Genomic DNA, 26,301 nt, shown 5'->3' with positions numbered 1-26,301 from the left:
TTGAGTAACATGCAACGCAAGAGGTGCATGTCCATTGCGTGTTACAGAAATTGCACAACTCACTAACTAAATTGCATAAAGGCAGGGATCACCACAGGAGAAGGGTCTCCAATAGTCCAATAGTCCATCAACATTTCACCGGGGCCTCCATGATTGGGCTAGTGTTCACAGACCACAATGTGCACACAATGAAATATGCAAACAGATTGCACTCCTACCACTACCAGGTTCACAGTCCTCAAGCAGAGCCGCATTTGGAACATCCGCAGTTCAATACAAACTCGCTTCCAGTAGAATTCAGACATGGCTGGTCAACTTGTGTGTCTTTTCTATTGTTGGTGTTTGAATTCGGCAGAGCTGAGGAAGTATCAAAGTCGAGTTAAACCCAACATGACTCACAAGCCAGTGAACTCCTCCTGACCCAGTCTGCTAGTTCTGTGCTGAGTATTCGGGTGCTTCTAATCGGCTATGCTGAATTTGAACACCAACACTAGTCCATACCACTAAGAGCCAGTTCACACTAGATTGGATGCAAAATGGACACGGTAAGCGCATCTGCTAGGTGGACAGGTTCTGTCCGTTTTGCATCCGCTTGCAGCAATTTCACCATCCGCTCTGCATCCACCCATCCACTTCAATTACATGTTTTGCATCGCCACCTACGTGTCCCAACGCAGCTCGGTCTGTCAGTACACAGCTCGGAGGCCGGAAGGATTAGATAGGAGACAATAGACAAATTCTCCCTAGCAACAGGGAGAATTTTCATTGGTCCTCCATGGACCAATGAGAATTCTCTGTTGCTGAGGATTCAGATTGGTCTTTTACAGCCCAGTGGAGATTTCGATGGCTTACCGGGCTGTGTACAGTGGCCGAGCTGTAGTGATTGGCAGCAGGACACATAAATATTATGTCAGGCTGTGGTCGAAATGGGCGAATCGGACTTGGCGACTAGCCTAGTGAGAACAGACACTGTCCATTCTCATAGGCTTTCATTGCATACATTTTGCCATCCAGTCCGAGAAAATGTACAAAGTTCAAACTCTGCGTTATGCTTAGCTGATCTTAGCGGATCTGGGTTTTTTTTTTTGCAAAAGTGGAGACGGATCCTATTTTCAAAATTGGCATCCACATTCTGCCCTAAGCGGAGCTTACAAAAGTCCAGAATGAGTACTTTTTTAAGCAAGTGTGAAAAGGCTCTTACTCTACTTGTTCACAAGCATTTGTAAACCAGCTATTACAGCCTGACTGTATTTGTGATATAACATAACTTAATAAGTAACCACATAACAGCGGCGTTTTATGCCTCCAGGTTCAGCATATTTCAGCAGCTGTGGTGCTCATCCAGTAATAAGGCCACCATAGTGACAGAACAGCATAGATTTATAATTGTGTCCTCTGATGCCCTCTGTTGATTTGCCTGGGGCAATTTTATTTCCACCTCTCGACCATCAGAGGTGAGGAGGACCTGTCTCCTGCAGCTCGCCATTACATGATTAGTTAATACATTCATGGACAGGATGGCGGCTTGTCTCTGGGGAAGTATTTTCTGATGTATTTTTGTAAACCTCCATCCTCCTCCTCCGGTATTGTCTGACGTGGACACTCATGAGCAATCATCAGTCTGTTCATCTGTCAGCGTTTCCCCAGCTGTCTCCGAGCTAAGGTGTCCCATAGCAGGCCGCCCATCCATTTCTCCAGGACTACAATGAGATCTCCCCCCAGCCGGAGGAATGTTGTGCAAACACAGCAATGGCGAGAACTTGCTGAATCGCCATTCCTTGTTATAGGATGATTGTGGGACTCTGGGGATTCTCCATATTTCAGATGCCGCATGGATTCTGAGGATGTCCGCTAAATGCACAAACTGTCATAACTGTATGAAATATTAGCTCTGTGTGGCTGAAACCGATACAGGGATTCCTTATCTTACACATGGATACATTTTGGCAATTTATAGGTCGCAATTTTTGCTCATTGTGGAAGTGGAGTGTACAATGCTTTCTGTTTTAATAAGGCAAAATTGCATTTTGCATAGCTTTTCACAGGGAATGTTTTTTTGGGTTCCTGCAGGCACACTACAGAGAATCTGGTAGTTCTAGTTGTCAATGTCTTTAAGGCCCCTTTCACACTAGGCCAGGGGTGTCAAACTCAAATATAAAGTGGGCCGAAATTGAACACTGGGACCAAGTCGCAGGCCAACCTTAATCTCTACTGGCCACCTTCCTCGCTTATAAATTTCCCTGGTGTCTAATGGCTCTAACCGGGATCCGTTGAAAAGGGCTCCAGAGCTGTCTGTATGAAAAGGGCGCCTCCATAGACATCGGTGTTATTTCTGCAAATATGGGCTACAAGGTGGTGAAAAAGGCGCCCGAGTTTTGAAATAGGCTACAAGCAGGCGCCCTTTTGTAGCCCATATTTTTGGGGGGGCTACAAGGTTTTCTGCTACAGTTGGCCACCCCTTTGTAGCCCATATTTTTTATTCGGCAACAAGGTTTTCGGGTTACAAAAAGGCACCCCTTTGTAGCCCATATTTTTATTAGGCTACAAGGTTTTCGGCTACAGTAGGGCATCCCTTTGTAGCCCATATTTTTTATTCAGCTCCAAGGTTTTAGGCTACAAGGTTTTTGATTCTGCTACAAAAAGGCACCCTTTTATAGCTGAGATGTTTGATTCGATGGTTAGGATTAGGCATCAGAAGCGGGGGGGGGGGGAGTCTTAGGGTTAGGCACCACCTGGGGGGTCTTAGGGTTTGGCACCACCTGGGGGGTCTCAGGGTTAGGCACCACCAGGGGAGTCCTGGGTTAGGCACCACCTGGGGAGCCTTAGGGTTAGGAACCAACTAGGGGGGTCTTAGGGTTAGGCACCACCAGGGAAGCCTTAGGGGGGGTCTTAGGGTTATGCACCACCTGGGGAGTCTTAGGGTTAGGTACCACCTAGGGGGTCTTAGGGTTAGGGTTAGATTAGGCCAGATTTGCTAAAGATGGAGAATAGGGATGGTCAATGAGATGCAAATTGTTTCAAGTTCTTACAGAATTATGCAAATATATGCAGCTTGAAATGGACCAATCGAACTCTGCTGAGTTGGACACATTTAAACAGAAACGCACTATAGAAAGTGCATTAGGATAGCATAGTCCATTACAATGCAGGGTTGGGAATATGCCCATACAAGTGTAGTGTGTTCACATGCAGCACAGCAACGCACATAGGGCTTGATTCACTAAACCGTGATAACTGATATCACGGTTGCGCTAGCGTTTTGTGCACGTTATAACGCACGTAACGATTTTCATGCGCAATCGCGTGACAGTTCACGCTTGCACGCAAAAATCATGCGCGTTATAATGCGTGCAAAACGCTAGCACGACCGTGATATCAGTTATCACGGTTTAGTGAATCAAGCCCATAATGTGACCTCAACCTCAGACTGCCATTGGCATACTTTGGGGAGCCAGTTTGTGTGGCAGCTCAGCCATTCATGGCTCTTGTGGTGCTCATACTACTGGCCTGTAGATGGCACTGTAATATTCTATGATTCTGCTGTGATACAGCTTGATTGCATGGGATCTTTCTGCTGTTCTGGTGTTGTTTCCTGTTCCTGTCAGTCAGAGCTGTGACAAGGTCCTCCAGCACCCAAAGCTGAGACACCAAAGTGCCCCCCTCCATCCATCCCACCTTAATCTCTAGTTATCTGGCTTGCAGTCCCTGCCATGTATTCCTTTTTTTATTTCTCTCTGCTTCATACACAATAGGGGAATGATAGCTGGCTGAGTGAGTTGTGTGCCCCCTCCTACACTGCGCCCTGAGGCTGGAGCCTCTCTCGCCTCTGCCTCGGCCCAACCCTGCTGTCAGTCTTTGTGTACTGTATACAAAGCAAAGCATGGCTTGATGTTTACAGAACTGCTGAAACTTTTAAATTGCTCCAGTTTTGGCATCAGTGTTTACAGAACACAACAGCTCTGTATCCTAATTGGCAGGGGTGGTGAGCGGCTGTTCTGCCTCATATTCCCCTCCCAGAATGCAGCACTCCTTACGCTGAACCCATGGAAAGGGGCACTAGGGAACAGTAGCTGATACCAAGAAAATTAGGTTATTTCGGATTTTTTTTCTTACATTTTAACTACTTCCCAACCGCCCATAGATGGCAGAAAGATAGAAAGAAAGGCATAGATGGCCACACACATGTAGTTGTGCACACGTGTATGCCCCCTGCGGCACCTGCGGTTGCATTCCAATACTCTGCCCTGAAAAACAGATCAAAACGTGTTTTGCTCGGAAACCTTTTAAAATGTCAGTTTTTGCAGGAAGTGGTTACACATTCATTTTAATATTATTTAATTTAGTACGAGGGAGAGGGAGTCTTTAAAACTGTAGGTGGTTTTAAAAGAACCTCTCAGAATCGTTTTTTGTTTTTTTTACTGAAATGAGTAGTTGGGTAACATTTTACATATGGCTTGTGGCTGCAAGAACCAATGCTTAGCTCAAAGCGACACCTAGTGGTCGATAACTGCCAGATCAGTGATTTATTCTTCAACATATAAAGCTAGCTACCCACGTGAAGATGAATTTGGTATTCTGCAGCAACTGGCTATCAATCCCTAATCAATCTTTCACAATTGCGCAAATGACATGAACGATCGCAAAAACTATTGCAGTAAATTTCCACTAAAGTCTATTGAATTTAGCGGACAGAGGAACTCCACTGAAAATAATGTAATTAGAAAAAGTGCTTCATTTTTACAATAATTATTTATAAATGTTAAAACAAGTGAGGTAGATAAGCACTACATACAATTCATACAGAGCCAATATGGCTGAAAATTCTCAATAAGTGGTATTAAATCATGCAGAAGCACTTTACAAATAAAAATTATTTATAAATGGTTTAGTCAGTGTTTGCCCATTGTAAAATCTTTCCTCTCCCCATTTACATTCTGACATTTATCACATGGTGACATTTTTACTGCTGGCAGGTGATGTCAGTGGGAGGAGATGCTGCTTGCTTTTTTGGCAGTTGGAAACAGCTGTAAACAGTTATTTCCCACAATACAACGAGGTTCACAGTCAGGAAATTGCCAGGACCATGGTCGTCACAGTTACCTGTGGGTTTCACCACAATATCAGCCATACAGAGCCCCGATGATCCGTTTGTGAAAATGCATAGATTTCTCATGGTAAAGGGGGTATCGGCTACTGATTGGGATGAAGTTCAATTCTTGTAAAAAACACGTCGTGGGTACACACCTTGGTGTAGCTCAGTTCAGAAAATCACTCAAGTCAAGACCCTGTTGTAAGCAGCGATTTCACAAAAATCCAGTGTTCTTCACGTTACCCCCAGACTGATAATGAGTCACTTCACATCGCATATAAACATTCTGATTACATATCTATAAGAAAAAAGATATTCTAGAATCAAGCCTTCATATTCAAGACGCTGCCCCTTTTCCCCTCCATAGCAAGCAGTAGGTTGTATGTTTGCAAAGAAAAAAAATAAGCATTAGTAGTGCTATGCATCAATAATATTTAGTAATATTATATAGTATATATTTTTCCATTCCAACAAAAAAAATTCTACCTGTTAAATTACTTAGCTTTAATGGCGTAGCAATCAGGGGCATAACTAGAAATCACTTAGCCTTCCCTGCAAAACTTTGGATGGGGCCCCCTCCCCCCCTCGCTTTGAAGCTTTTCTTTCTCCAGCATCACTACAGTACAGAGCACTTGGTGGAGGGGTAGAGAGGTTGGGGGCTGGGCACTTTATACAAGATCATGCTGCACACAGAATAGGGACTGTCTACAAATCTTTGTCTACAAAACTTTGTATGATTCGTTATTAGTGGCTGAGCAGATGCATTCATTAGAACAATTGTGCAGAGAGCAGAAAGCTTTTTCTCCCCATGCCCTTAGTTGTCAGTCTCTCAGGACAGGGAAAATAAACTTCTCCCCCCACGAGGCCCCCTGGGGTTTCTGGCATCCCCTGCAGCTGCATCCCTTGCAGGGTCTATGGTTACGCCCCTGGTAGCAATGGGGGTGCAGATTGCAACCGCACTCTGGCCAGAGGGGCCCTTCCTCAAACCACAGTATTAACTCTTTATTGGCCTTGTGTTGGTAATGATCACTTCTATAGATGCTTTGAATAGTAGTAATCATTAACAAACTGTTCCCCATTCCTTTCTTGTTACTCTGACTCTGTGATTGTCCTTGGCAGGTTTTGGTCCACCATATCAATTGTTATGTATTGAGTGCTTGGGGTGGGCCCAATGTAAAACTTGCACCAGGGCCCATAGCTCCTTAGCTACACCACTGCTTAGTTTAAAGAGAACTAGAGATGAAGCACCCTCTTGTATTTTACCTTATAAATCAGTGGGAACATGACAGTAAACACCTAATCTGCTCTTTGTTTCATTGTTCTCTGTTTAATCTGACTGTTATCACCTCTGATAAGAATCCCCGACTGAGCACTCAGGCTGCTCAGTCTAGCTTTGCTACGGAAAGATTATAGCTGAGTCTGTCTTCTGTGGTGTCTTTTCAAGCCCAAACCTGCCCCCTTGTGGCTCTGCTATAATGACTCAGCAATAATCATTCCCAGCCAAACCAGATTGAATGCTCAGTACGGGATTCTTATCACAGCTGATAACAGACACTTTTAGCAGTGAGGATGAAACATAGAGCATGGTAAGTGTTTTCTCTAATGTTCTTACTGATATATATGGTAAAATACACAAGGGTGCTTCGTCTCTGGTTCCCTTTAAATAGTTCAGCAACAGTACTGCATATATTTGATGCATGTCTGCAGACATGCATCAGTGGCGTAGCAATAGGGGATGGCCCAATAGGGGCCCTCTCTCAACCACTGTATTAGCTTGGTGTGTACCAGGCATTATAGCTTATTCTTCTTTTACTTCAATCTGCAGATTGCCCTCAACCTCCAAATATTCCAATGATCCTCTTAGGCGTGTCTATCACCATTGTATTAATCGGTATTGTGCTGCTGTGTATATGGAAACTGCTGGTGTCATTTCACGATCGCAAAGAAGTCGCCAAGTTTGAAGCAGAAAGGCTGAAGGCCAAATGGCCACAGGTATGTGACGGACGGATATGATGGAAATTATGGCTGGCTATAGGAAATAAAGGTCTATATTTCTAGAAAAGTGAAGAAGGAAAATCAATATAAAGAAGTTGAAAAGTTGGTTTAGTTTCTATTTATACAGCGTTTTTCCATAATGAAAATTTGCATGCTAATCCATTATGTGCAAATTTTTGTTTTCATTTTGCTGTGGGGAAAAAACTGACAGTGCGCTGCATTTTTTCACGTGCCACACTAGTTTGTGTCCAAATTGGGCATAAAGATTCTCAAGTATGCAAAATGCAAACATTTGCACCCAATTTACAAAAAAAGCATATGTTGTGATCTTTCGGTGCTTGGAATAAGGCCTGGAACCCACTAGCAGCACTAAGCTTTTGCTAAGCACTTGTGATTTGAAAAGCTCTTGCTGATGTAATGCTATGGGTGGGATCCCACTTGAGCGATGTGATTTTATAAAAATCCCCCATAGCATTGCATTAGCAAGAGCTTTACAAATCACAAATTCTTACAAATGTTCCCCCCTTAGTGGGGAAATGGTTAGAAGGAAATAACTATGACAGCCTTCATATACCTGTCACTTACCGAGAATCTTGTTTTTTTTTCCAGGATACAAACCCGTTGTATAAAGACACGATCAGCACATTTAAGAATGTCACTTACGAGCAAGGAATAAGAAGAGGTGGTGCAGCGTGATGGCCTAACCCAGGCCACTATACAGTAGTATAGAGGATGAATGCATTCCAGGTTCCTGGCGTTCTCTGTGTGGTTCATGGGCCTGAGCTGTGAGTTCATTAGTGGTACTAAAAGCATTATGACACTGGCATTCATCTGATCACAGCTCCAGGCCAAGGCACTGTCCATGCTTCTTGGCATACTGGCGAACAAAGCACTACTGAATAGATCCGGGCCTATAGCAAATTACTTAAAGGGCCCTCCAAGTTCATTATCCATACTGTGACATCATGTACAGTATATGCGCACTGGCATTTGGATTGTGTTTACATCACGTTTCTGGTATATTTTTGGGTCACCAAAACCCCAGGCAGGAATATTATTACCCCTTGCAAAAGCCCAAATGTCAGCTGCATTGTTAAAAGAAAGCCTTTACGGCTAGAATGAGTGCATAGTTTTGTGTTTGAGCCCCTCATCCGTGGTGACATCATCAATCTGTAGACTACTCTTGTTTAAAGAACTCTAAGCACCTTTAGTCTGGTCTCGGATACACCCCCTATGTTTGTGTAGCTAAGAAAGATGTGATGTAGTCACAACATAAACCCCTCCTCCAGATTTACTGGATATGCATTGACGTACATGTGCGGACACATGGCTTTATGAGATGTGCACTACCACATCATTTTTTGATGTTGCACCCCTCATCTGTGGTGACATCATCAATCTGTAGACTGCTCTTATTTAAAGAACTCTAAGCACCTCTAGTCTTGTCTTGGATATACTATCCCTAAGGAGACATGAGGGGGGGGGGGGGGGACAGAGGGGGCCGAAGGTTCAGCAGTGATGACCCAGTTCTTCATGAAATAAACCTGTGGTGATGGCCGATGCTGCTGAGGATCCTTGATATACCCTGGCAGCTCAAAAAGAGATGGTATTTGCAAGAATTCAGCAGTTTTGGATGTGTGCCTGACTTTTAGGGGCATATTTGAGACTGATGCATCATGGGAAACCGTAGTTGCTCACTTAAAGGACACTGGAACTGAGAGGGCTATGGAGGCTACCATATGTGTTTCCTGTGGCATAGCTCAGGAGCTGTGGGCCCCAAGTTTTATAATGGGGTCCCCAAGCACTCTATAAATAACAATTGATATGGTGCACAAAAACCTGCCAATGGCAACTACAGTGTCAGAGGTGCAAGAAGGGGATGGGGAGCAGTTTGTTAATGATTACCACTATTAAAAGTATCTATAGAAGTGATTATTATGAGCACAGGACCAATAGAGAGCTAATACTGCAGTTGAGGGAGGGCCCCTCAGGCCCCCCTGGCCAAAGGGCCCCTATGCGGTCGCAACCTCTGCAACCCCTATTGCTACGCCCCTGTGTGTTTCCTTTTAAACAATACTGGTTGCCTGGCAGTCTTTCTGATCTCTTTGGCTGCAGTAGTGTCTGAATCACACCAGAAACAAGCATGCAGCTAATGAGATTGGTGTCAGAAACATCTGATCTGCATGCTTGTTCAGGATCTGTGGCTAAAGATACTAAAAACAAGGGGATCAGCTGGACAGCCAGGCGATCTACGTTGTTTAAAAGGAATTAAATATGTAAGCCTCCATATCCCTCTCACTTCAGGTGTCGTTTACAGCTGAATTATTGCAACAATTTTTTGTGCTAAGAAGGCAAAGTTATGGATACAGAGAAACCTTCCCACCATTCATCACAATGAACAGACATTCTATTTTCCTTGCGCCCTCCTGTGGCTGAAAGGATGCTGATAGGTACCTAGTTTCATCAAGATATTTTCATTCAAGTGAGGGGATTATGACTATATTCTCGCGCTTTTGTATGTGATGGCACACACAGGGCATGCCCAGCAGTGACAATACTGCACAATGTGTAGATGCAGCACAATCAGCAATGTGCACATAACCTTCTGACAATACTGTACTGTACAATCTGCATTGCTTTTACAGTGTAGACTCAGTGATGGCTAACCTTGGCACTGCAGCTGTGACAAAACTACAAATCCCATCATGCCTCTGCCTCCCCGAGTTATGCTTAGAGCTGTCAGAGTATTGCAATGCCTCATGGGACTTGGAGTGCCAAGGTTAGCCATCTCTAGTCCATCTGCCTGAACTATTTCTGGATCTGTAAGGAGAACAGAGGCGTCAAAAGAATAAAATGTATTAAAAGCTTTAAAATTCCTCGGGAGGCTGTGGTGGACTCCTCTCCCCGAAGTAGACATAATACCATCAATTTTAATACAAACAAGTTTATTTATATACTCCAATAAACAGTGCAAGGCGTTTCGCAGGTCGTTATCGTGACCTTGAGCCTGTACTGTGTGTACTCCTATTTGTTATTGCCTGAAGAAGCGGGAATTACCTGCGAAACGCCTTGCACTGTTTATTGGAGTATATAAATAAACTTGTTTGTATTAAAAATTGATGGTATTATGTCTTACATTATCAGCATCCCCCCTGGTGGAGGGGTTGAATTCCCCTTTTCTTCTCCCTATCTACAGAAAGCGACATCTTAATCCTGAGTGAGGACAGGTCTAATCTCCTCACCTGCCTACACAGTGGTTACCTATACTGTAACCCTGACTTGTGAGTATATTCATTTATATACCTCTCATTACCCATTATTGTACATACTACACTATATTGGGCTCTCGGTGTTCCCTTCTTTTTTCTTTTTATTTCTGGATTTACCTACTGACTGTATAGAAACTAATGCAATAAGGTAGAGGGGCATTTTGTGTTTGTCCCTCTATGCTCACCGTACCCCCTCATAACATTAGGTCACATAGCAACCACTTGTGGAAAATAACTATCTTGGACTCTGGGGACTGCCCTAGTTAAATGCCTTCCCTCAGAACATTACTTGAAACGGGTCACCAGCTGGATCCTGTTGAACAATTCTTTTATTTGCCAATCAGATACAGGGCATTAGGTGGTAGTTAGCCTGACAAAATGACAAAACAGCTACATGTATCCCCGGATTGAATATATAATTAAGCACGCTCAGCTGGTCTGAGGTTTCTAATTCATTCTCATGGATTGGGCACTGAGAGGGTTGAAGGAGTCCTCAGAATTACAATAGCAATCAGCCCAAAAAAATACAATACAGCTGATTGCTGGCCATCAGAAAAAGAGGGGTGAAAACTGTGCATACTCACATTCTGTGTCCAATCCAAACACATCGGGCATCCATAATCTAATGACTTTATAGAGGATTCACGTGGGTGCTCTGCTGTGAAATAAAACTTTTGGCTGGAGCTGATGGTGATTATGAGGTGTGGACCGCAGAGTACCTCCCAAGTGGCTGCAAGCCTTGCCTTTAGAATCAATGCTGCTGAATGGATTTGGAATGTAAGTTTTTGTATTATGCTTTTAGATGTTTTAATTGTGATGTTATTTTGTTCCTAATCCTAGCATTAGACTTGGATCAGCACTGGCATTAACTCTCAAAGCAACCTGGTGAGAATGGATCCCATTAAAACTTGTGTGGGTACTTATCCGTAAGCCGGGCGCATCCTCTAGGTGGCGATAATTACTATTCCCCCTCCAGGACGCCATGGATAGTAGGGAAAGATGTAACTCTGCTGGAGTTCTATCGCCACCTAGAGGTTGCGCCCGGCTAACGGAAAAGAACCCTTGTGTGTCATTAGTTTGCTACGCTCACTTGTGTCAGATCAGATCATAGTGCCTGTAGTACAATTTTTTTTTTTACATACTAGATAAGTGTACTGGTTAAGGGCTCTGCCTCTGACATAGGTGATCCAACATTTCAGCATACCCGACAACATAGCATACAAATGCTACTGAGCATGTGCAAAGTCATGTAGGTCTTAACCTCCCTGGCGTTTTGATTACGCACGGCGCGGGGGAGGTTTTTTTTTACCTAATTTTTTTTTCATGTAGCTTGCCTAGCGTTAGCTAGATGATTCCCCCCTCCCTGCACTCCCCCTCCCACCCTTCCGATAGCCGCCGACGTTAATACTCATGAGGAAATCCAGTTCTGAACGGGATTTCCTGTAGGGCTTCCCCCGTCGCCATAGCGACGGTCGGACTGACGTCAGGGGGATCGGGACTCCCCCTGACGTATGACTGACGTCATACGTCAGGGGGAGTCCCGATCCACCCCATAGCGCAGCCTGACTGTGATTGACCAGGCTGCGCAAGGGGTCTGCTGGGGGGGGGGCCTCTTTCGCGGCGGGTAGCGGCGGATCGGTGGCGATCGGGAAAACACGCAGCTAGCAGCTGAGCAATCCACCACGGCGTTACTGGACGAGCTGAGCTCGTCCGTAACGCACAGGTGGTTAAATGAACCCCATAATGCCCATCACAGCACTAACTATGCAACCCGAGTTAGCAGCTTGGGTCCTGGTGTGCAATGTCCACTATCCAAGTTGATATAGAGTTAGAATAAAAAGTTGTCCGAGCGAAGCGAGGACCGAGCCTGCAGCCCAACTAGCGAAGCGAGCGGACAAGGGGACACTGATTCTACTAAAAAGGAGAATATCACTTTAAATGTATGCTATTTTTGTCAATGTATGTTGAAATGTTGGAACCCCGGCTCTGCCTGTTCAGTATGCCAGCACAGTAAGGATATCTTTGGCTAGAGTGACTCTCTAACACTGCTACTGCCTATAGATCGCCTCCTAGTGGCAGCTCAAGAGCTTTGAGTCCACCAGAAGAAAAGCGCAATATAAATGCTGTCTTGTCTTGTATATCCAGGTAGTTCTTGATCTGTACCAAAAGTTCTCACTACAGGTGTGTGTACATCCATTTCACCTACCTTCTAGCTATCCTCACTACTATGATCTGATATGACTCTTTTAAATAACCCAGCGCATTTGCTGACCTTGTAGTATTTCAGCTTCAGCCACCAAAGGTGGTGAGAGTTATCTGACACATTTGTGACTCTCTCTTTTGATGCTTTTATGCACAGGGTGCTCCTCTGGTCCCGCCTCCCTCCCTCCCTCCATTCTTGTTTGACCTTTTTTTTGCAGTATCTTCTTGACAGAGGGCAGCATGCCTATGTCCTTTCTGAAATGACTGTGGATCGCTAACTGCCCCCCCCCCCCCCCCCCTCCAGGGGTTTATCTAGCTACAGATTTCTGTATATCCAGATGGTTTTTTATTTGTCCCTAAAAGCTCTCACTACAGGTGTGTGTTCAGTATTGCAATTGTACGTCCATTTCACTTTTTGTTTAGCAATTTTCACTATGATCTTGTATGACTCAATTTAAGGCTGAAAACTGGATGTCTAAATACAGACATAGTTCTTCCGTGATTGGGGCCCTTTCAGAAGTAGCATACTAGCCACACACATTTCAGTTGCTCAGCGGTGCTATAGATCTAGTAAAAGGATTGCATGTGTGCAAAAACCAAGACAACGGGTTAAAGGGAAACTGAAGTAAGAGGTATACGGAGGCTGCCATATTTATTTCCTTTTCATCAATACCAGTTGCCTGGCAGCCATGCTGGTCTATTTCTCTGCAGTAGTATCTGAATAACACCAGAAACAAGCATGCAGCTAGTCTTGTCAGATCTGACTTTAAAGTCTGAAACACCTGATCTGCTGCATGCTTGTTCAGGGGCTAAGGCTAATAGTATTAGAGGCAGAGGACCAGCAGGGCGGTCAGGCAACTGGTATTGATTAAAAGGAAATAAATATGGCAGCCTCCGTATATCTCTTACTTCAGTTCCCCTTTAAAGCACACCTGAACTGGGAAGGATAGGGCGGTGGACATATTTATTTCCTTTTAAACAATGCAGATTGCCTGGCTATCCTGCTGATCCTCTGCCTCTAATTCTTTTAGCCAAGAACAAGCATGCAGATCAGCTGTTCCGGAATGAAGTCTGACTAGATTAGCCAAATTCGTGTTTCGGATTTGTGGTTCAGACACTCCTACGGCCAAATACATCAGCAGGGCTGCCAGGCAATTGGTATTGTTTAACAGGAAGTAAATATGGCAGCTTCCATTTCCCTCACAGTTCAGGTGTACCTAAGAGCGATCAATTTGTCACAGTATTTTAAGATCAACTATATAGTTTTATCAAATTGGGAGAGCGGGACAATTTAGATCCAGTGACACTGAATAGATTATTTTAAAACTTGATCGTGTGAAAATTTAAAATTGATGGTTTAAGGACATTTCATTAAGATCTTTACTGATGTGGCCAGTTTGTGGGTCCCCAGCCTCCTCGGAACTCAGTAGAGAGACCACCAGAACTGATTTTCTGGAAAAACAGAGGCTATGCTCTGTGACATTATTTTTACGCTGTTGGCTTCACTGTGCCAAAACAATGGTTTTTTTTTTTACTTATTACATATTTATACAAAGTTCTGTAAACCCTTATTAACCTTAAAAAAATAAAAAGTAAGCCCTGCACTCCAGCCAAGGACATTACAAGCCGATTCCGGCCCTCCCATGTAAGCGTCATTTAATTGGAGCTGGCTTGTCATGTGTCTCTTCCGCTTCCTGTTTTATCTTACATGCTTTCCCCTATAGGAGAGCTCAAGTAAAAGAAATTCATCATCTGTATTCACTACCCACAAATCTATGATCTCTGAGCTTAGCAGCTACTGCTTGTCTTCTGCTTTAACTGTTGGTTCTGGGCCTAACTGGAGCAGTATCTGCATTCTCATGTGCGCTAGCGCAGGTCTTGAATACCATACATCTACAGAGGTCTAAAAGGCTTCTCTGAGTACTAATTATCTCTTATAGACATTCATGGGCACCTAATATCTTACATAGACTTCTATCAGTTCCATATCTTTTACAGAGTTCTATGGGTATATCCTAGCTCCACACAGTTCCACATATCCAGGTGGCTGGATAGTGTAATGGTTAAGTGCTCTGCCTCTGACATAGGAGACCAGGGTTCGAATCTGGGCTCTGCCTGTTCAGTAAGCTAGCACCTATTCAGCAGGAGACCTTAGGCAAGTCTCCCTAACATTGCTACTGCCTAGAGAGCATGCCCTAGTGGCTGCAGCTCTGGCGCTTTGAGTCCGCCAGGAGAAAAGCGCTATAAAAGTGTTTATCTTTGTCTTTTACTAGCTCCACAGCTCCATAGACATCTACTGAACACTACTATCTCCCATAGAGTTCTCTGGGCAGAGATTACCTCCCAGTCCCATAGACTTTTATAGGTGTAAATGTTTTCTCCTAGACTTTTTATGGACATTACCTACCTCCCACGAGCTATTTACCCTAGACTTCCACAAGCATTAATACTTCCTACAGATTTTTGAGGGTACCAACTATCTCCCATGGCCCTCTGTGGGAACCAACATTCTAACATAGACTTCTGTGGGAACTAACTGTCTCCCATAGACTTCTGTGGACACCAATTGTCTTTCATAGACTTCTGTGGACACCGACTGTATCCCATACACTTCTGTGGGCACCGACTGTCTCCCATAGAGTTCTGTGAGCATCAACTGTTTCCCGTAGACTTCTGTGCGCACCGGCTGTCTCACTTATACTTTTGTAGGCCCCAACTGTCTTCCATAGACTTTGTGGGCATCATGTCCAATTACCGTGCTGTACAAAACTTAAAAGTATCTCTGTAATGATAGCTGAGGCAGGAATGTGTGCAATTCCAGCACGGTGTTAAGCAAGAGACCTGTGTACTTTCACCATATCATGGCATTAAATGATTGGAGATCTTTGACAATAGTTATTTGCAAATAGGCACTTGTAATATAATAATCTGAATCTCTATTGTCACATTGTCATTTTCCCTCCTGGAACAGATATTTGCCTGTTCCTGGATTACATGATCTTTTTACAGGTCTGTGCACTCCAGCTCTGCGTCAGGCTGAAAGGACCCACACTGGGGCTGTCTATATTACTGCCTGGCTTCACTGCTTTATTCTTGTACTGATGACTGTCACACAGTAAATCCTTAACCATGTTGAACGTTTAGGACTCCCGTTATCAGTATAAACTAAGATGAAAAATGTCTGGAACGGTTTTCTCTTTGTTTACTATATAAGAGTCACTGAAATCAAAATGTGAACAGTACAAAACATATTTTATGTATGTAGAACAAGCATTTATCTACTTATATACAGTATGTGTTTCTTTCCTGGAATAGTATGGCATGGCTGTCCCTGCTGCTTTAAGACCGTAAATGAAATAAATTCTACCCCATCCACCCCCCCCCCCCCCCCCTCAAAAAAGAAGAAAAACAAAGGCTGTGACTCTTTTCTATACACCACAATTGTTGGCTGGAACTGGTACTCAGTAATAATATGTTACGCAGAGGTATCTGTTATGTCAGTGTCCTTTCCCTGCTAACACAATGTAGAAAGGTACGTGCTGAATGGTATGAGAGTGATCAGACGGGATTTCTGTGATGTGGGTGAATGCTGTACAATCCATGTTTTCTTGAAGCTCTCTATCTTGACACTGGTGTGTGGCATAGACAGGACTGTACAAACAATCTGACTACTGTAAGTTACGCTGTATATTTTTCCTCAATGGAGAACTGTTATGAAATGTTTTGTTATTGAAGTATTTGATACACATTTGTGCTTTTGTATAAAATGTTTTGGCCCCAGGCTGGTCCTGATTTGAGGTCAAAATGTGGATTTTTTGAAATGTTTCTGTATTCTGTACTTTGAACAATTGAACTGCAATAAAATAAACTTGAAGTACTATTGTCTTTTACTCATGCTTTGAATGTATTGACAGTAGCTGATATTCCTGTCATTCACAAAGTAGGACTTAAAATAAGGGAAAATCTTATTAAGATGCACTCAATCACGTTTCCCACACTCTTTGCATCAACCCCTGACGAAGCTCACAAGGGGCAAGCAAAACATGTCAGTGGACAGGGCTATGTTCTGCTTCCATGTAAGCTTGCGTTTAGGGCTGCAGCCCAATGAATCACTTCGCTGCATTGGGCTGCAGCCCTAAACGCAAGCTTTCCTGTGATCATTATCTTCCATGTGGATACTTACAAGGGATCCATCTGAAAATGGCACCTGCGAATAATGGCGCACGGTGTTGCCGCTAATCCATTTGATGCTTATCGCTATTTAACGTTAAAGCCTTATCGCTATTTAACATTAAAGCCTTATTGTTATTTAGCGTTAGCACACAGAACCCTCTCTGTATCTATCCCTAACCCCCCCCCTGGTGGTGCCTAACCCTAACCACCCCCCTGGTGGTGCCTAACCCTAACCACCCCCCTGGTGGTGCCTAACCCTAACCACCCCCCTGGTGGTGCCTAACCCTAACCGCCCACTGGTGGTGCCTAACCCTAACCACCCCCCTGGTGGGGCCTAACCCTAACCACCCTCCTGGTGGTGCCTAACCCTAACCACCTCCCTGGTGGTGCCTAACCCTAACCACCCTCCTGGTGGTGCCTAAACCTAACCACTCCCTTGGTGGTGCCTAACCATAACCACCCCCCTAGTGGTGCCTAACCTTAACCACCCCCCTGGTGGTGCCTAACCACCCTCCTGGTGGTGCCTAACCCTAACCACCCCCCTGGTAGTGCCTAACCCTAACCACCCCCTGGTGGTGCCTAACCCTAACCACCCCCCTGGTGGTGCCTAACCCTAACCACCCCCAGTGGTGCCTAACCCTAACCACCCCCCTAGTGGTTCCTAACCCTAACCTTGAAAGTGTTATATTAAATCCATTCACTGTTTTGCAGTTAAATAACTTCTGCAGTTTGGCTTATGTAGGGCACTATTGATAAATAACGTTACTGTGCACAATAACGTCTGCTGTTTGGCATATGAACGGCATTATTGATAAATAACGTTAGTGTGTGCCGTTTTTCTTTTTTTTTCCCCCTGTGTGCCATTATTATGCAGTACTAACGATAAATAGCGATAAGCGTATCTTTTTAATGCGGCACCATTTTTATGCATAGGCGCTGTGCGCCATTATTCACTGATCCATCTTACAAGCCAGGTGGTTGCATATGGAAGAGGACGCTGCAGGTGAAAAGAGTGGGACGCAAACAAAGAGAAGCAGATGGAGGAGAGTAACTGTGTTTCCTGTGTTGACATGGAAGATGGGGCTTTCTGAAAACGGGGGCTGCACATGGAAGAGGGGACTGTACATGGCATTATTTACTAGAGAATGAAGATGGCATGCTCCATATTCCTCTCACTTCAGGTGCACTTTAAAGTGAGAGGGATATGGAGGCTGCCAGATGTATTTCCTTTTAACTAGTTAGGGACTGCGCCGCTAATTCAAATCTACACCCTGTTTTGATGGCTATCTGGCTGCCAAGGCGTGGATTTCAATACACCGATGCCGCACATTCTCACCACTTTCATCTCTCCCGATGATCTCGCCGCTGTCTCCCTGCCGCAGCTCACTTGCTCTGCCCTCTCTGTAACGGCAGAGCCCTGTGAGCCGGTCAGCAGCCGATTTCATTGGCTCCTGACCCTGTCTATCAATGTAAGCAACTCCCATGGGCTTACAGTGATCACACGATCAATAAAAGCAGCTCCTGACCGGCTCACAGGAACTCTATCATCATAGAGAAGGCAGCGTGGGTGGCTGAGGCGTGGACGGCGATTGCGGCAGGTACGAGCGGCGATTCCTCGTTATTCTGCCGTTTCTTGTACCAGTCGTCTCTGGTCCTTAAGGGGGCAGAGACCGCTGGTACTGAAGTGGCCAAATAATACACGTTACCTGGCATCCTGCTGATCTTCAATGCATCAGTAGTGTCTGAATCACCAGCCTGACGCATGAGGCTAATCCAGTTAGACATCTGGTCTGCATGCTTGTTCAGGATCTATAACTAAAAGTATTAGGCCCCATTCTCACTTGGAACCGCAAATTGCAATCACAGTCGCCAAGAAATTACGTTCGCGATTTTGCGTTGCTATTTTTCTGCGATTGTGTTTTGATATATTTTCATTCTAGTGAATAAGAGGCTCAATACAATTGCCAGGAAAATGCTGAAAGCAGCGCAATTGCGATAGGCGTAAATCTGTGAGTAATCCAATAAGATGACTTGTGCTGCGATAGTCAGCGAAGAGCAAAATGCAGACTGAAGGATACAGAGAAGTATCCTACATTTGCTGCACTTCAAGAAGATTTTAGTTCATACCAAAAAAAAGCCATTTAAAGAATGAAAACTTTTCCGAGTTTACAGGTAAATCAATCAAAGCATAATTCTAATGTGCATTGTTTAAATGGAAATAAATATGTAGCCTCCGTATGCCCTTCACTTCTGGTGTCCTTTAAAAAAAAAGAAAGGCATTAACAACATTTACCGCTAGGTGGCAGCAAAACCAAGCTTTCGGGTACTTTCCAAAAGTCTATCTGGTCAGCATTGAAAAATGACGGTCTACACTGGTGTTTCCTTTAAAGTGGACCTGAACTTCCTCTGTTGTTTAAAAGATAAGCAACAGCATAATAACCTTTAAAGAAAAAATATTTAGTTGTTACTGCTGATGCAAATCCTGAAATAAATCTGCGGTGTGTCTACTTCCTGCTTTCATGGAAGGAGACATAGGGCCTGATTCACAAAGCGGTGATAACTCAGTTATCACGCCTAAAAGACTTTAGGCGTGATAACCTTTGCACCGCTGAGTTAGCACCGCTTTGTGCTCTTTATCACGCGCAAAGTTTTGCGCGCACAATCGCACAATTCCGCGTGCAGCACCCATAGGGTTTAATGGGCGCATTGCGCGCACCGCACCGTGCGTAAAAACTTTTCGCGTGGGAATTTTGCGCGAGTTTCATTTTATCACGCCTAAATAAAGGGATTTTCACAGACATGCAAACACTTTGCACCACTTTGTGAATCAGGCCCATAGGGTTAACATCCTGTGTTTACAGATTAGCTGCTCTGTAGAGGCAGCTAATAGATCAAATTACAGTTGTGAGTTAGTGAAAGATGAGGGGGAATTAGGCTAAACTCTCTAAATACATACAGGGTGCATTTCTCTGTTTTCCTTCTGTCCTGTACAAGTTCAGGTCCACTTTAAAATGTTTATCTGTACACTAATGGTTTGAGGTATGAGCAAAAAGTATCTTCAAATAACTAATCAGGTGCCTTTCAGAGACAGATGAGCCTTCAGCCACACAGCTACTTTCTCATTCACTAAAATGGGAATGGCAAAGCACAAGCATGGCAAAATCATAGAAAATAGCAATGCAATATCCAATGCCAAGCCGAACACAACCACACTAACTCGCAGTCTGTACATTCTGTGACAGGCTTGCAGCTGGGGCCCATGTGCATGGCATTGTTCGCTGGGCCCCAGACTCCTTTGGGCCCCATACTGCAGTTCCACCTGTAATGCCCTGAAGGCGGCCTTGCCTGATCAAGCAGTAATTATTCTACAAAACACATTGGCCTCAGTTCACTAAGCTTTATCAAACACTTTATCAAACGTTTGATAATTTACCTCATGGGTAAAATCTAATTTTGAATTCACTGAGGTGTTATATATTTATCGAATGTTTTATCGATAAAAGGTTCAAAAAATCTATAACACCTTAGTGAATTAAAAATAATATTTTATCCATGAGGTAAATGATCAAACGTTTGAGGCACTAGGAGAGTTCAGGTGAGAATGCATAGTAAAATATCTGTAATGTAAATTACCAATATATTTAACTAGTGGCTCCACCCTGCGCCCAACCATGGTTTCCACCTCATCCCTTTAAATACTGGCACATATGAATTATACATGCCTTGTGGCTAGTTAGATGCAGTTTAGGCACTGATTATGTGTGAGAAGACCCAGAACCTGTATAATTAAATAAAACAAAAAATAATAATTCATATGTGCCGGTATTTAAAGGGTTGAGGTGGCAAGTGCAACTCTACGCATAACTCAAGCAGTGCAATACGTACTCCCCCTGTAAGATAAGCTCCCTGGCAGTTGGGGGTTCCCACAGAGGAAAGGCATGTGAACAGAGGGGTGCCTCATCATACTTTCTTCCAGGGAAGAGGAGTCCAGTGATTTGTGGTTATACCCCTATGTGGTACTAGCTAGGGACATTAGATTGTGCGCCTCTTAGGTAGACAGACACAGATAACAATGCAAACAACAAGAGCAAAGAAAGGAAGTGGGAAATAATAACAGTTGGCTCACATAGAGCATTAAATCTTTTATGACAAAAATCTTTATTTCCAAAATAATAATTGCAAAGACTGTGAATTCCACAGTAACAACACTTTTGTTCTGTTCAAATTAGGTCCTCGGCTGGGCCGTTTCCCAGAGTGGACAGCGGTGGACAAATGGACATGCAGAATGAATCCTGTATGCCCATTCACACGTGTCCATTTTCACGGTGTTCAGGCTTTGTCTGTTGCGGTTCCGTAAAATAAAAATGATTTTTCTACACAATTTTTCTGGATAGCGAATGAGCTTCCACTCATCCAATAGAATTATACTCACCCATCCCTGAGCGTTGTGGACACTGCAACAGCAGTACAGCGTATCTGTACTACTTGGGGGTGCTATTCTCCGACTCCATTGTAACCTGAGCCTCAGTATGAAAGGGGGCGGCAGCATGGCACTGTCTGCCCCAAGCCCTCTTTTTTATTTAATTAAAGGGGCATTACAGCGAAAAGCAGTACAATTTACAATATGTGCAAACGTACATTTTTTCCAGAGTAAAATGAGCCATAAATGATTAATTTTTGTTTCTTTATATAGCGCCAACATATTCCGCAGCGCTTTACAAAGTACAATAAGATGACAAGGGGAACATAGATATAACTAAAAAAAAATGTACAGCTTACAATCTAAAGGGTAGTGGGGGACACACTAGGTAAGGGGGTGGAGGATGGATGAGGCGGTGACCCTTTGCCTCTGATTACATTGTGAACAGATAAGTAAATAAGGGCTATAGAATGTTATAAGCTTGTCTGAAAATTACTTTTCTCCTATTAGGCTTCTTTCCCACTAAGACGTTGCGTTAGGTGCTACGCTAAGGTCGCATAACGTGCACCTAACGCAACGCATAGTGGGGTTGAAGCTGGACATCAGATCGAGCCGCGTTATGCGACTCTTCATGCGTCCTGTGATGCCGTGATAAGTACTCTTGGACGCATGCGGCATCACGTGGTCCCGCCAGCCAATCGCCGCACAGAGTGGCGCTCTAGGAAGTAAACACTGCACGTCACACCGTGCAGTGAATATTAATTAGCCCTGTGCCTGGCCAAGGAGGAGGAGGGGAGACCTCCTCCTTCAACATCACGGAGCATGTGCGAACACGAACAGTCTAACGGGGCTTAGCCGCTTATAACGCACAGCATGCAGCACTTTGTTTTTGCCTTCTGCGTTACAATGTAACGCAACGTGGGCACTGTGAACAGCCCATTGATTTTTCATTGCTGTGCGGTGGGCTGCGTTACAGGCTGCACTAACGTGCGACTGTAACGTCTAACTGTGAAAGCAGCCTAATGCTGTCACTTACAGTAGGCAGTAGAAATCTGACAGAAGTGAAATGTTTTGGACTAGTCCATCTCTTAACCTTCCTGGCGGTAAGCCCGAGCTGAGCTCGGGCTATGCCGCGCAGGAAGATATCTCAGCCCCTGGTGGAGCGATTTGCTCCATTTAAAATGCTGTACGCGCAGCTAGCACTTTGCTAGCCGCGCGTACAGCTTGATCGCCGCCGCTCTGCGGCAATCGCCCGTACGCAGCGGCGCAAGAGGCCCCCCCGGCCAGAGCCCTGCGCTGCCCGGACCAATGAGTTCCGGGCAGCGCTATGGGCTGGATCGGAGGTGTCTGACGTCAGGACGTCGGCTGACGTCCATGACGTCATTCCGATCGTCGCCATGGCGACAGGAGAAGCCAAACAGGGGAGCGCGTTATATACGCGTTCCCCTGTTTGCTATTGATGCCGGCGACGATCGCACTAGAGGGACACATGCGCCCTCTAGTGGTGTTTCATGTAGCTACCACTCTGGTAGCTTTACATGAAACACAAAATTTAAAAAAAAAAAAAAAAAGGATTTTTGCCATTTTGGCAAAAAAAATTAACCGCCAGGAGGGTTAATAGGGGATTCTCAGCAAGGCTTTTACTCTTTATAAAGATATTCCCGAAAACAGGTAAACTCATCACCAGATCAACCTTAGAAGAGAAAATTGATTTTACTCCGCAAATCCTTATGGAGTAATATCAGATTTCTCACTTCCTACACAGGCATATAGACAAGACCACACCTTTACCTTCTTGTACCACATTTGAAAGACTATGTGCTCATAAAGGCCATTAAAAAGGACTTATCTCTCAGATTTATTCCCTTCTCCACACTAAATCATGCACATTAATACCATCCCACCCATATATGACCAAATGGAACTCTGCTCTCTCTATGAATATAAGTATTGAAGACTGGGAAAAAATATGGGATAATGCAAAACATTCCTCTATATGCACCCAAATTAAGGAACGCATTTACAAAATAATCTTCCGATGGTATTTAACACCAGAGGTACTCTCCAAAATTTACCCCAATGCTCCAGATACTTGTTGGAGTGGTTGTGGTCACAAACGATCTCTGGAACACTTATTCTGGTATTGCCCCCTTTTATTACCTATGTGGACAGATATTCAGACAATGATTTCTTTGATAACAGGTGTCTCGATTCCTCTAGACCTATTGACTATGCTATTAGGCAAGCCAGTCAAGGGGATCAATTCTTCTAAATCCCATCTGATTACACATATTTTGACGGCCACCAGCCTCATCTTGGAAAATAATAGCTCCTCCTACTACTTCTACTTCTGAGATAATCAATAAAATAAACTAGACTAAATCCATGTAGCAAATGACAGCTTCCTTGAGAAATACAGAACATAAATTCCAAAAAACCTGGGATCCTTGGTCTCAATACACCTTAGACCATCTACCCCCTTGATCCTCTTTTTCAACTATAAAGCAGTCTCAGTATTCTAGAACTGTCGAGACACCCTGATTATATCAAAACAAACTAATGTTCAAGGCTCCTTGCCTATTCCACTCTCTAAATAGTGAATTTTTCCTACTTTTTAAATAGGACTCTGAGCATGGTGACCCCTTCCCCCCACATTCTGATTCTCTTCTTTCACTCCTATCTTTTTCTCTATATTTTTCCTCTATATAGAGACATACTAATGGACCTTATCTCAGCTCTTTAAAATATTCTCATTCTTCCCTTTCTCTATATAACCAGCATTCGATCATGCTTAGGTCATATATCATTGTCTTTTTTTATATATTATCAATGAGAACCAGGATTAAAAAATGTTCGGTAATAGGCTCTTCCTGAATGGACTTATAATTAGGGATGGTCGGAAATGCCAATTTCCGATTCCGCGGTAATACCGCATTCCGCCATTGCTAAATACCGATTCCGCTTTCCACTACCAATTTCCGCATTCCAATGCGGAATTTCCGCCGGAAATCGCGGAAATTCGGCCCGACTTTAACATCGATTTTCTCAAAAACTATAAAATCTATTTGAAAACCTTTTTTTGCATCCTGTTCAGAAGATTCAGTTTAATAAACCCTGAAAATTTGATGTTTCTAGGACTTATGGGTGATTTGCTATTAACCGCTAAAGTCGGCGGATTTTTAATGTAATGTAAATGCAGAAAATAGGCAGATGCAGATTTTCTGCATTACATCACAGTAAAAATCTGCCGAATTTAGCGGTTAATAGCAAAACCCCCTTAAGTCCTAGAAACATCAAATTTTCAGGGTTTATTAAACTGAATCTTCTGAACAAGATGCAAAAAAAAGTTTTCAAAAAGACTTTATAGTTTTTTAAAAATTCGATGTTAAAGTCGGGCAAAATTTATGCGATTTCCGGCGGAAATTTCCACGATTTCAGGCGGAAATCCGCCTAACGCACTTGCATTACCGATTTCCGCATTCCGATGCGAAAATGCAATTTCCGATCGGAATTTCGGAAATTGCATTTCCGCGGAATCCGAATGAGCATCCCTACTTATAATTCTCCAGCCTTGTAGGGAAACTTGTCTGAGCCTATACTTCTAGGCTGAAGATGTCATAAAACTCTTTTCTCATCTTTTGTAAACCAAAAAGTGCCTGACCTATGTATCATAAGATTTTCAACTTAAAATTAACTGTTTATTTCCCACACCAAAATGTTACCCAAATAAAATTTTTAATGGAAAAAAAATAAAAATTACAAAAAAAAAAAAAAAAAAAGACATGAATAGTTACCTAAGGGTCTGAACTTTTTAAATATGCATTTGAAGGCGGTATACTACGAACATTTTTTGAATGAGAAGCTTGTAAATAGTGATGGACGCGAAACGGAAAAATGCACCTTTATTTCCAAATAAAATATTGGCGCCATACATTGTGATAGGGACAAAATGTAAATGGTGTCATAACCGAGACAAGTTTGCAAATAAAATACATAGGTTTTAATTATGGTGGCGTGGATTATTTTTAGGGCTCGTTTCCACTATCGCGAATCTGCATGCGTCCAACGCATGCAGATCCGCACATGTAATACAAGTGGATGGGCCTGTTTCCACTGTAGCGTTGTTGAGGTGCGTTTTTTTCAGCGTGAAAAAAACGCACAAAAGAGCCAACGATTTCGCCTGCGTCGGGAATCCGTGCGAATCGCCGCTAATGTATTTAATAGTAAAAACGCATGCGTTTGTTACATGCGTTTTTACCCGCGATTTCGCGTGCGATTTCGCACCTTTTTCAATTTTATTTAGCCCTGGCAGTGTCATGGTTAATTTCGCATGGCACCCTGCCATGCGAAATCGCAGGCGAAATCGCGGGTAAAAACGCATGTGGAAACGCATCCGCATGCGTTTTTACAAGCGTCGGAATGCGGCCGAAATCGCGTCGCAACAGTGGAAACAAGCCCTAAAGCTATAATGGCCGAAAACTGAGAAATCATGAATTTTTTCCATTGTTTTCTTATTAATCCTGTTAAAATGCATTTATAAAAAAATAATTCTTAGCAAAATGTAACACCCAAAGAAAGCCTTGTTAGTGGCGGAAAAAACAAGATATAGATCAATAAATTGTGAAAAGTAATGATAAAGTTATTAGCGAATAAATGGGAGGTGAAAATTGCTCTGATGCATAAGGTTAAAAATCCCTGCGGGCTTAAATGGTTAATAAAGTGTTTTTACTGCATTGTGTGCTGGCATTCACATGCTTTGAAGCTATGAATGTTGCCCTAGTCCTATTGTACTGCAAAATCTCCATTCTTTTTTTCTTGTTTCTGCTGATATGTTCGAAGTTTTATCAGATTACGTTGAGGAATTTTTCAGAGATGTGAGTGGCTATACGCACACTGTAGAGCATTGTGTAATATGTCCATTTTATGCAAGTGAATATTGAGTCCTGGCTATTATGTACAGTAGGGTTGCGACATATTATTCTAAGAAGCAAAGAAAACATTATCGTTCTACAGCCAACGTGATTCTGTGAACGAAGTTCAGCCTCCTGTCCTAAACCTACTTTGACTTTGGAAATCCTAAACCAGCCCCATAGGCTGTTCCCTCCCCATTCCTCCCCCTGTGAGAGACAGAATCCTCTGCTTACATATGAGAA

General features: G+C 43.5%; 1 protein-coding gene across 5 annotated transcripts in view; it reads left to right on the top strand.

The window, feature by feature from the left end:
• ITGB6 (integrin subunit beta 6) overlaps positions 1-11,804 on the top strand; it is a 201,106-nt gene extending 189,302 nt beyond the window's left edge. For all 5 annotated transcript variants that reach the window (XM_068245647.1, XM_068245650.1, XM_068245648.1 and 2 more), the window contains 2 exons: positions 6,915-7,081; positions 7,694-11,804. In XM_068245647.1, the coding sequence (XP_068101748.1) occupies positions 6,915-7,081; positions 7,694-7,780 (254 nt within the window). In that variant the 3' untranslated portion in view covers positions 7,781-11,804. The remainder of the gene's footprint in view (positions 1-6,914; positions 7,082-7,693) is intronic.
• Positions 11,805-26,301: the final 14,497 nt, after the last annotated feature.

The sequence above is a fragment of the Hyperolius riggenbachi genome, chromosome 7 (assembly GCF_040937935.1).
Source record: "Hyperolius riggenbachi isolate aHypRig1 chromosome 7, aHypRig1.pri, whole genome shotgun sequence".
NCBI lineage: Eukaryota > Metazoa > Chordata > Amphibia > Anura > Hyperoliidae > Hyperolius > Hyperolius riggenbachi.
This window is presented reverse-complemented; position numbering and strand designations above follow the sequence as displayed.